Genomic DNA, 11,413 nt, shown 5'->3' on the forward strand with positions numbered 1-11,413 from the left:
GTCCTGGTGGAAGAGAGTGGTGTCTGATGGTTATAGTGATTTTGACATCAGCTTGAGTAAGAAACATGGTCAGCACTTCAGAGAAGTGAGTCCTGTACAAAACTTCAACAAGAGAAATTGTAGTAGTGATGATAATTACAGACTGGTGATCACCGTTGGGGAACTTGAGTCAACAGACGCAGTGTTAGAAAACAAGACCTATGGGGGTAGGTTTGCAAAAAAGTTGCAAGTGCAGAGGAATGACTCGCTCATTGTTGATAACTTACCACATCCTGGACTGAATCATTCTTTGGGTTGCACTGCTGTTACTCATGGTAGGGAATTCAAACTAGAAGATGGTAGCAATGAAGGCACCATACCATACAAGGCATGTAGATCTGCTTGCAGATTAAAGGATTTGTTGGAAGAGATCAGTGATTCCGAGTACTTTAGAGAGGCACGTAGCGACTCAATGAAGAGAACAGAAAGGAGGTGTGAAGAAACTTACATCAATTGTAATAAAGGGTGCTTGCCTGCAAGAGCCGGGGAAAGAAAATTACTGGTTTACCTTAAAAATGTAACTCTGGAAGGTCAAGAGAAGGAAAGCAGCCAATGTAGCTTCTGTTCTAATTCTGTCCATGAGGGCTCAGCAAGGCAGTGTGAAGCTAAGCTTAAAAAATCGTGCAAGAGGTCTAGTAGTAACTTAAGACATGAAGGACAGGCAAGTGAAAGAAAATCCAGGGAAGAGGAGAAAAATGCTCACAAAATAAAGAAAAAGCGAAAAAAGCTTTCTTCTAATCTTTTATCTGATGAATGTGGCTTTTCAGAGATGGACAGTTGCATGCAGCTGGAGTCACTCAGAAAGATACAAAGAAAATGTAAGAAAATGTTCCACAACAAAGTGAAATTCAAGACACTTCGCACCACCGTGGCAGCACCAGATGTCACCCCTTGTGATGGCTCAGCACTTCAGGAGACCCTCCAGAGGACAGGTGAGAAAGAGGAACACCAGAACTAAGGTGACTGAATTTGACAGGTCTCTGGCAGGTGAGGTTAGTTGCCATGGTTCTTACAGTGATGAGTGGTAAGTGTTTTTTAAAAAGTTTCTAAAAGTATAAACATGGCATAAAAAAAGTGTGTGACCTCCCTGCAGTTAAAGGTTTGTTCAGTTTAGCTCAGAAACATTACATGCAGCTGCAGTTGAAGAGTAGTATTTGCCTATTTAATTGGCTAGCAAAGTATCTGTCATGGGCATTAGCAGATTGGTGGTTATTCTGTTAATAACATGCATGCTAACAACTCACTGTGCTTTAGACAACTAAAACGTTGTTGGGCATCTCAATATGTGGTACCTCTGGGTGGGAAGTAGTGCCTGACATTAGTGAATTTCTATATAGGTTGTCACCTCCTCTCCATACGGGATTGCTATGTTGCTGGCTGTTGTTACTCACAGCCCTCTCACAGTTTGCTTTCAGCTTACAGCTACCTCCCCATACCCCTTGTTGGGCCCTGTGCCCCAACAAACTCATTTCAAGTAACTTTTTCATATACTTATCTACAGGAGATGAGAGGAAATTAATGTTGAAAAGGGAGATGGATGCAGATGTCAGAGGATGTCCTCTGTTTCCTTTTGAGATAATTCAGACAAACCCCTGCTCAGATACTTTCTGTGGAGCAGAGCTCAGAAGAGGATGCTGAACAGCTACTATATAATAGCTCTTAAGTTTTTATACATAAGTGGGAGAAGAAAGCCCTTTGACCATTAAAAGGTATATGAAATACTGGGGTTGTTTTTGCTTAAGTAGTTCCTTCGGTTAGAGTATCTAACTGGTTTAATGAGCCACAAAACCAGAATCTGCGTTTGCCTTTTGGATAACAGAGGACCAAAACTTTCCCCAGGGCCAGATAAACTTTCATGGATCAGTTGCTAGGAATTTGAAAGATTACAGATTGAGATCTGAGTGTTATATTCTGATTGAATGTAAGGAACCATGTAAATATCAAAGTTACAGTATTTAGTAATAACAAGTCATTGCGGAAAAAACATAGCTATGTAAATCCTAGAGCAAGCATATGAAGTGCCTGCTCAATCAGATTGTTAAAATGATGGGACTGGAAGGTGTGGGGGACATTTATACTCAATGGTGGGAAGTAACAGATTTCCAAATATGAAAAAAAACCAAACCCCAACCCCAAGCATCTTCTTTAAAACCCACACTGGAAAAATGCTTATTTTCTATTCACAGTTCTAGAGGTCTTTCTGAAAACTTGCTGGTCTTTGAGGAAGGATTTCACTGAACTTGTGCTAGATGTAGTGCTTCCAGGAATCTGAACGATTGTCTAAGCAAAGCTCTGAATGTTAGATAGTGAAAGGGTAATGCTTGTCAGCATGGTGATGGTCCCCGGCTGAAAATTTGTTCACAAGATACTGAAGGCACATGTAGTGAGACAACTATTTAGTATGAGTTTGCTTACAAATAATTTGCAGAGGAATTGTGAAATGTTGTCAGACTTGTGCTGCATGTAGGTAAAAATGTGAAGATGCAGTCTAGGAGCTTGAGTTATATCCATATTTATTCAGCTGGCTATATTTAGAAAACAGCCACAATTGCTTTTGGATGAAGTCCCTTAGCAAGATATAGAGGACCAGTTCTAAGTTCAATACCCTGGTTATTTCAGCTTTCATTTTAGTATGCTTTATTTATTATATGTCAATAAACTAAGTTAATGTGATAATGTTGCCTTCATTACGTAGAATCTTACCCCTGTTTGTAACTTCTGCTCTAATACATAGTAATAACAAAAAATTGTAATTGTTCATGGTACATAGGTGTTCAGTGTTCAATACTGGCGATTCCTACAGGCTTCCAAGCCAGGTTTTACCAGTCTTCTCCGTTCACATGTTCAGATGCTGAGTGCCTTTTCAGGGTCATGAATGGCAAATGGTTGCTACTCCAAGTACTGTTAATCTATTGTTTTTACCTAAAAAGATCTTATTTTCTTGACAGAAATATTTTCTGACTATTTTGGAGAATATTTATGCCCCTCTTAAGTCTCCTTTTTAGTATTTTATACAGTTATAATGAAGATCAACTGTTGTATTTGTTGACTGTGTAAAATGTTTCAGTTGCACTGATATGACATACCAAGGGTGTTTTTTCTCTACGCAATATTTGCGGATTAAAGACAACGCAACTTCCCCCTCTGTTAATCTATAGACAGTTCTGTGCCCATAAGTACCCATTTCCCATGAACAGGCCTTTCCATTACAGGTGAGGAAGTACTTTTTGGTAATCTGGGGAGCAGGAATTAAAGATTTCCTTCGGTGTACACTTCCAGTGTTTTAACAACATGTTGTCACAATATTCAGTAACAAATAAATACACCAGTTCTGTAATTGCTTCTTGAGTTAACCTATATTGATTGAAACTGATAAAGCAAATCCTCTATCTCATTCTGTGTAAAACATTGTTAGTAAATAAAATGTGAGACACCATTGTAATCTTGATACTGAAACAGAACTTTTGTGTTTCCTATTTGTTTACAGGTGGCATTATTTAGAACCTGTTTTCAGGTGTTTTAATAGTAATTCCTTACTTTTCCTATCGACATGCTTAATTTGAGCCCCATCTTTTCATACGCTGGCCTGTTAAGTATTATCCTGAAGGCTAATCTTTAAAGCTACATATAACCGTTTGCTTTGAAACTTTTAAGATACATCGCTTTGTAGATTAAATTTCAATAGTTATAGGAGTAAATGTCACATGTCAAGTATGAAAGTTACAGCATGTTTAGACAATTAGAACAGTTAATAGGTGAAAAGGTACATTAAAGTCAGCATTTATATAGTTCAGCAACAGAAATGTGTAACATTTCTGGCATAATTTCACACCTTTCAGTTTGAGCCTGGCGTGTGTGCTTGTAACTCAGCTGGCACTTCAAGAGATGGGGGGGAGGCTTATGGAAACACTGTTTGCTCTGACACATACAAAGTAGGGCCCCGAGATTGCAGATCTTGCAATCAAACCTGATTTTCTGTACAGAACTACGGAAAATGCCTCCTAATGGAGTAGATAGAACACAAGTCTTCTCAGGAGAGCTGTCTGAACTAAGCTTTGTTAGCAGAAATACATGGCCGGTTGGTTGTACCTTGTGCTGAATGCTGAAGTCAAAATCCTGCAGGCTGTTTTTTTAAAGCAGAAATACACAATGAGCATTATTACATCAATCCATCTGCTTGAAATCCAAGAATAGAGTAATTGTGATATAAAGCCCTTTCTTCTTAATCCAGGGATTCAGGCAATGCATAGAAGTGCCTCACCTTTTGTAAAACCCCTTGCATAACTCTTGACATAAGCACTCATTACTGAACTTTTTTGTTTTTAACTGAAACAGCACGGATTAAGAGCAGGTAGAGTCCAGATAAAAGAATATCTGAATTTTACAAAGCAGTTGACAGTATGCCAGAACCAGTTGGAAATTAGATTTGTTTTGATTTGTCCTAGAGCCCCTCAAGTATGCCTTTGTGACACACACAAGTAATGCGTGTTTGGACACTTCAGATGAGGGAGATTGCTGACAGTCTCTGCTCTTACTTGGTCATCGTGTCCTACTTGGTTGATGTACAATCCGATAAGCTACTTGGCACGGTTCTTTTTGCTTAGTCATTGCAGCCAGTTGCTGTTGAAGGAAGGGATCATGTTGCAGTAAAAAAGAAGCTAAAACCCATCCATTTTCTCCAGCACGTTAAAAGAAAAATAAAATCCGTGACTGCTGCTTCAGAAAACCACTGCTTTTGTGACTTGTTTCTTCCCCTTTCACGATAAATTCTCTGTTTTCTCTGAAAAAGTAGTGGTCTTACCAAAGTGTAATACTTCCTTCCCGAGAGGCACGGATGATTAACATTAAGCTTTGTCTTGTGTTACTGCCAGTTTTCTGTGTAGTTCTTATTTATTATTATTCTTTGTGATGCATCATGTTGCAATGTACAGATGAATATTTAAAGGAGTGTTCAGTTCCTCAGGATACGTTCTGGACTAACTTAAGAGTCAGATGTTTGGGTCCACTGAAAGGTGGCTTACAGCCTACCCTAGTTCCACTGCATGACAGCCTTCCAAAGCTCTAGCTTTTGCTCAGTGTTAACGATTGCTTGGGCCTTTTTATGCCTAACTCTCTTTTGGCAATAGCAAAGCATATTATACAACATGTTCACGTTCTGTACTTAATTTTCTGTTAAAATTATGCTACAGAACTGCAGTTACAGGCATTCAGTTAGAACATGTGTTCAATAATGTAAAACATTGGAGAAGGACAGTATAAAGCTTGAAACAGTGGGAGAGGATTAAGTATCACATTTAGTTGCAGTAAATAAAAACAACCACCACCATTATGCAAGAGTATTTTATTTTCTGCCTTAAATAAAAAAGCACATTTCTGATTTGAGGTAAGCCATTAGTAGTAGCTTGCAAAGAGTATAAATGCCTCTAAAAATAAAATAGCAACACAAAGGTCACGACAAGATTTACATTTGTCTCTAGACCTTCATTAGGTAGTTCATACAGTACCATTTTACGGAAGCTAGCTGGCTCAAACAACTGCACTCTTCATTTGAAGGCCCAGTGTAACCAAAACAACATGCCATGAAAGTGTTAGGAGAGGGAAGGTCAGTTGTTCTCACCACAGATGGTCCTCGGGCACCTCAACATCTTGTGTCAACTTGTTTGTGAAAAGCTGCTGTTGGGCAATGCACTCTATTTCCGAACAATTTTGCTTAGTTTACACCTTCCTGCTCAGGCCTTTGTTCATCATTTTGGTCATGTTGCCAAATTGAAACAATTCGGCCAGACCACTGCACGGGAGAAACTAAACAGGGGGAACTATACCAGAGAGGCACCCGAGCAGAATCACCTGGACAAGAAACACATTTACAACTGATCAGCAAATGATTAGTTATCTCCCTGGAATTTCTGAGAAAGTTTTGCAGAAGTATTTTGGATGATGAAGGAGCACATTTACATTTATTCCTTGGTCAAATCCATTTACCAAGCCTCCTCTGGTAGAAGACTAGGTTACATAGAACAAACCTAGTAATTAAGCACAGATGTGAGCTAAGAGCAACTAAGTAAAAGGCAATTCAAAGGTCAGGCCCCCCAGATTATAGCTTTGCTGGTTGTTCATGAGATTGTGCAGTTTCTTTTAATGGCAATGTTCCAGAGCAACAAAGGCCTCAACACAGACACGGCTTACACCATGTTTTTTTTATTTTGTACAGGAAACTTAAGAAGTTACATTCACCAGTAACATTTTTCTGCTAAAGCTGCATGTGCAAGAGCACTTGTTAATCGTGCCATACCAGCAAGTAGTCTTTTTTTAGGCCTATGAATCAATGGCAGCTGATCTTCCCCATTTACTATCATTTTGCTAAAATTCACAGAAGAGTTTTACTAAGAGGAAAAGTGAATGAACGGTAGTCCAGTCGAGTCACACTTCATGATGTACCTGGTTTTTAGGGATGCCTGGTTATACTCGGTATCTAAACCTTTGTAACACTTCAGATGTGCTTTAAAAGTAAACAAAGAATATTAATCCATGCATAATTATGCATGACTGAATACATCAAGTATTAATCAGTCCTTATTGATTTTCTAAGTATCTGAAGTGATTTAGCATCTCAAAAATTTTAATTTTTTTAAAAGAAGTTAGTTTCACCTGTAAGCCGCTATGTAACTCCTTAAAAGCCAAATTATCTTACATAATATTGAATTACATCGCACCACAAATAAGTATGATGCTTCATGGACAAATAAAATATAGTCCCTTTTCTAAAGGAATTACAATCCAAGGCCCAGATCCTGCAGAAGCTAACACAAAACAAGATTTAGTGGAATTTGTGTTGCATATGTGAAGTTACTCTTGTGCTTGTGTCCACAGTGCTAGGTTGTTAATGAAAAACTGGATTTCAACCTACTCTGCACTAAATGGTGATAGAAGAAAAACAGTAATAGTCCTTTATTGCCAAAATTGTAGTTTACTTTTGCACAGACATTTTTCATGCACACTTTAGATTATGCTGGTTTAAAGGAAGACAGATCTTAGACCTTCAGTAGTTTACCACTGAATTTGAGAGGGAAACCTTTGAAAAACAATTCACGCTAATTCTGGACCTTTTGTAAGCATTGCTGCTGTTGCAACTTGTAAAACAGAAGTGGAATGTTACAAATGATCCTTTACAATTCAAAAATAGACTGTTCCTCACTGCACTGTCTAGTCTTTCTTTGCATCCTGGGCATCTTTTTCTTCTTCATCAGAGTATACAGTGGGTTCCTCCCCTTCCTTCAGCAGCTTACCAACATGGTGATACTTAACTGGGGAAAAAAAAAGAATCCAAGTCATTATTCTGCCCTGAAGATGTACCTTTTTCAAGTCCTATCTCTGTTTCCTCAATTAACAAGATGCCTATATTATAATAGAACAGCTCTCCGCAACTTCTTCCAAACACTGGTGGTAAGGAGAAAAGCTGAAATCAACTACCTGAACTACTATTAATGTTGTAGTAAGTGTAAGAAACATGCAAAGTGAATGTAACTATAGTTCTCCTGTTGCCCACGCCAAAAGATGACTGAATGTAAAGACACATGCTAACTAAGGGGCTCATCCAGCTACAGAAACAGAATCCTGGATTAGATTATTTCTCTTGCCAATGACAAAGCTAGTTTTTCAACTAATGGCATTGTTAGAATATTTACGTTACGTATTATACATGTATGTACATACATATGTGTACATGTACTCAACTTGGAAGGGTTTTTGTTTTTGTAATATATGTTGAAAATATCCAATAGGACAGAAGAGAGATCCTTTCTCCCCAAGATGAAGATGGCTCTGTGATCCCATTATGCATCTAAGCCTCTGCCTTATCTTACATCTCTTTTTGAACATGTAAAAATGCTAAGATCATACATGTGTAAGAACTGAGAGCTATGCTATGTTGCCCATCTGTCAACTTCAACAAAACAAAAGATGCCTCTGACTACAGGTATTTTGGACTATTGTTGTTACAATTAGTAAGAATTTAAAGCCACTAATCGCCAAATTTACTAGAAACATAGTAATAAAAAGAGTGCAGGTCACTGTCAGTCCTGATGCCCGACTCTTGAAAAGGCAGATTTAAACACCAGTTTAGGTCAGATATTTGGTAGCATAGTTCTGGTTTCTGCAACATACTTGTTAGCATCAGAAAACAGCCATTCAGTGTGGCGTGATTAAGTCTTAAGGCAGGAAAAGCGCTGAAATAGTAAGGGCACATCAGGTCAGGACTGAGACAGTCTAATGACATTATATGTGGAAGAAAGCTCCATTCTAGCTAGTGATAGTAAATCTTTTAATACTGAACACTAGATTTAAAAACAAAACCCATTTGATTTCCACTATACTGCTTTTTGTATATACACTTTCCATCTATCTATATATATATATAAAAATTCATCAATACAAACAACTGATACATTTATTTTTTGTCTTGTCTGAGTAGAAATAATCCTTTTGGTGTTCATTTGCCTAAAAGGCATCATGAAATATGGAGGAATTATTTTTCATCAACAAGATACACAATGGGAGAAAAAAAAATCATAGCAGTGGGCATGCCTTGGTACAAAGTCAACACAGCAATCTCCATAAAACTGTGGTTTGAAGCAGCAAGTTGAGGCACACGACACAAGACAGTTGGAATTGCCTTTTTTAAACCTTTAATACTAAGCATAGAAAAACAAGACAACTACGAAAGTGACTTCCTTCTGTTAATTTTAGAACATCTCAAGTGTGCAAGTTGCCTTTTTTCCTTTGCCACTCTGGCCATCACTGGCACAGTAATGACCAGGCTGCTTGCAAGTGTGGAGGTGACATTTGCCCATTCCTGATCACCACCTGAGAAAGTCAGCTGGATACAGTTGTCCATAATCTGATAAAGCCACCAGCAAGGCCATGAATTTATTCAGAGTAAAAAAAGTTGTATCAAGGGCTCCAAGGGCAAACGGACAAGTTTAAACAGTCTTCAAAACTCTTCAAACTCAAAACTATTACCCAAGAAGTAATAATTAAGTGTTACTCTTATTTCTGAGAAGCTGAACAGGACATAAGCTTCATTTTTTCAGATCATTAAAATCTTGTCGTCTCTATAGATGGGGTCTTAACTGTATCAAAAACATGCTCTTAATTTCCAATTCCTGTCAACTTTTTGGGTTTTACAGATCTTATCCTATGACAGAGTGCTTCCATCTCTCCTGTGGTTCTGTAAGGAGCAGAGGGAGGGAGAACGCGGAAGGAAAACCTGACAATTCCCTTAATTCTTTTGAGTAACAGTAATTCCAGTAATACTTAGTAAACGGAGGTATTAGCTCAAAGTAAGTTTCGAGACTGATGCTTCCAGCTGGTAACAGCTTTTTAACCATTGCTTCCCTTACTACACACTAGTTAGCTACTTCTTTGTAAATAGGTTTAAAATTGCTTACAAGTGAATTGTGACTCCCAGTCCCTCAAGGTCTCCTGCTGTGTAGCATTGAGATCAGAGAGGTCATCATAGTCATCCCTCAGAGCCTCCTTATCCAGGCAGAAAGTGGCAAGACCTCGGGATGCATCTCTTCCAGCAAAAACCCCATACGGGCCATCTTCAAAATGAAAAATATAAGCAGCATTATTACAGAGGTAATGGATGGTGTATGATCTTCATGGATCACAGTCCCTAAACTGAAACAGATGATAAGTTCCTACCCTGACCTGTGGGTCAGAGGTGCCTCAAACTGATGAAATGTTTTTAAGTTTTATTCTACTTGGTAATAAAGGAAAAAAAGAGGAAGAGGACAAGAAACAAAACCGTGGAAGAGATACTGAGTTTGCTGAAACATCATGACAGTGAATGACACAACGGTACATAGAACATACAAACAGGGTAAGAATAGGCATACAAATTGGGAAGCACATCTTAAGAAAGAGGAACCAAGGAAGGATTTGTACATCTGAGGTGAAATGAAAGTTTTCTAAGAGATGCTCCTGACTTAAAGACCTGAAAAGATGACTTGATAGAAAATGTGATGGAGATACTAGAAATTACCACATTGGAAGAAACATCTATTAAAACTTTCAAAATGCAAGATGAACTCAAATGATCAAAACATGCAACTCACAGTAGAGAGATATCTTATCAGGACAGACTCTTGCTAAACTTCATTCATGATTAACTTGTCTGCATGACAAGCCAAAAATGGAGATATCACATGTTGCAACTAGACATTGAAAGTTCTTCTTAAGGGAACTTAAAGAAGTTAGATGTGAACTCTGGTTACGGTAGAGACCATGCCATCTTCCACATCTTCCAGTGAGCTTTTTCCTAAATTCATCAAAAGAATCTTACTTTTCCATTAAAATTAAAACCAAACTAGCCAGACACTGTTATGAACCATTCAGCAATTACCAAATTAAATACAACGGGCAGCTTTTATTGTTGTCAAAGCAGGTAGCATCCAAAGCATGGTCCTTAAGTCAAGTGGTTTTTAATTTGCACAAATAAACAAAACTGCACATCTAACTCAGATGTACATCTCATTGTAACTGCTGCAAAATTCAAAGTTACAGTCCAGCATCATTCAGCGACAGTCTCCAGTCTATGTTTGGAAGAAAAGTAATAATCTCATCATGCTTCCAAATATGTGGTGTCTCCTGCACTGTTCTTGTCTCTAAGTAGCACTCTAAGTAGCCCACTACTGCAGCTACCAGCTGCCCGGACAGCTCAGGAGTGGTTATGCCAGACAGATCCTGGTACAAATTAGCAAGCCTCCGTGAGACTTTTTAACAGGAGGCCTCTGCTGAACATAAAAATCCATGCCCTGGTGGGCGTGATTAACTCTACATCTAGGTGCACATACTCCCACCCACATCTTCCCTAGCTGCTCTATAAGCCTCTGTAGAGCTTATTCAATCTTTGCATGTTTGACCTGCCTACGCTCCTGATAGGAAGCTGGTTTAATCTAAATTGCTAACTATTTAGTATCAATATTATGCAATAGAGTGATGTCCACTAAAAGCTGAGAATGGAATGTAAACACTGAGAGAACACTTTGCTTCTGCTGCCTGCCATCAGGCAAAGGCACCCGAGGCCGATGAAGCCGCCCAAACTCAACAGTGGCACAACCCCTTACAGTACTTGCCGCATGTGTAACCTGCCCTGGGAAAATAAAGAGAAGAATGAAGTCACGCAGCTTGGCAAACCGGAGTTTTTACAACATCGAGGCCCGACTCCGGAGCCCAGGCAACCGCAGTAATCCTGCCCGCCTCCTCCCCCGGGGAAGCAGGTCTCCCGGCGCTGCTGGTCACCGGGCGAGCTGCGCACACCCTCCCCGGCTCCGACGAAGCCGAACCCTTTCCGGATCGCCGGATCGTCAAC

At 39.0% G+C, this 11,413-nt stretch overlaps 2 protein-coding genes across 2 annotated transcripts; one reads left to right on the forward strand and one right to left on the reverse strand.

The window, feature by feature from the left end:
- Positions 1 to 379: 379 nt before the first annotated feature.
- Positions 380 to 1,757, forward strand: LOC104616234. The gene is made up of 2 exons (XM_010284337.1): positions 380 to 971; positions 1,541 to 1,757. The coding sequence occupies exons 1-2, from the start codon at positions 452 to 454 to the stop codon at positions 1,675 to 1,677; spliced, it is 657 nt and encodes a 218-aa protein (XP_010282639.1). The 5' UTR covers positions 380 to 451; the 3' UTR covers positions 1,678 to 1,757.
- A 5,485-nt stretch (positions 1,758 to 7,242) lies between these two features.
- PGRMC1 (progesterone receptor membrane component 1) lies at positions 7,243 to 9,641 on the reverse strand (the record flags this gene model as incomplete). The annotated part of the gene is made up of 2 exons (XM_010284338.1): positions 7,243 to 7,343; positions 9,486 to 9,641. Coding segments are annotated over 2 exons (257 nt in total), but the record flags the coding sequence as incomplete, so codon positions are not given.
- Positions 9,642 to 11,413: the final 1,772 nt, after the last annotated feature.

Source organism: Phaethon lepturus, unplaced genomic scaffold, assembly GCF_000687285.1.
Source record: "Phaethon lepturus isolate BGI_N335 unplaced genomic scaffold, ASM68728v1 scaffold49123, whole genome shotgun sequence".
Classification (NCBI taxonomy): domain Eukaryota; kingdom Metazoa; phylum Chordata; class Aves; order Phaethontiformes; family Phaethontidae; genus Phaethon; species Phaethon lepturus.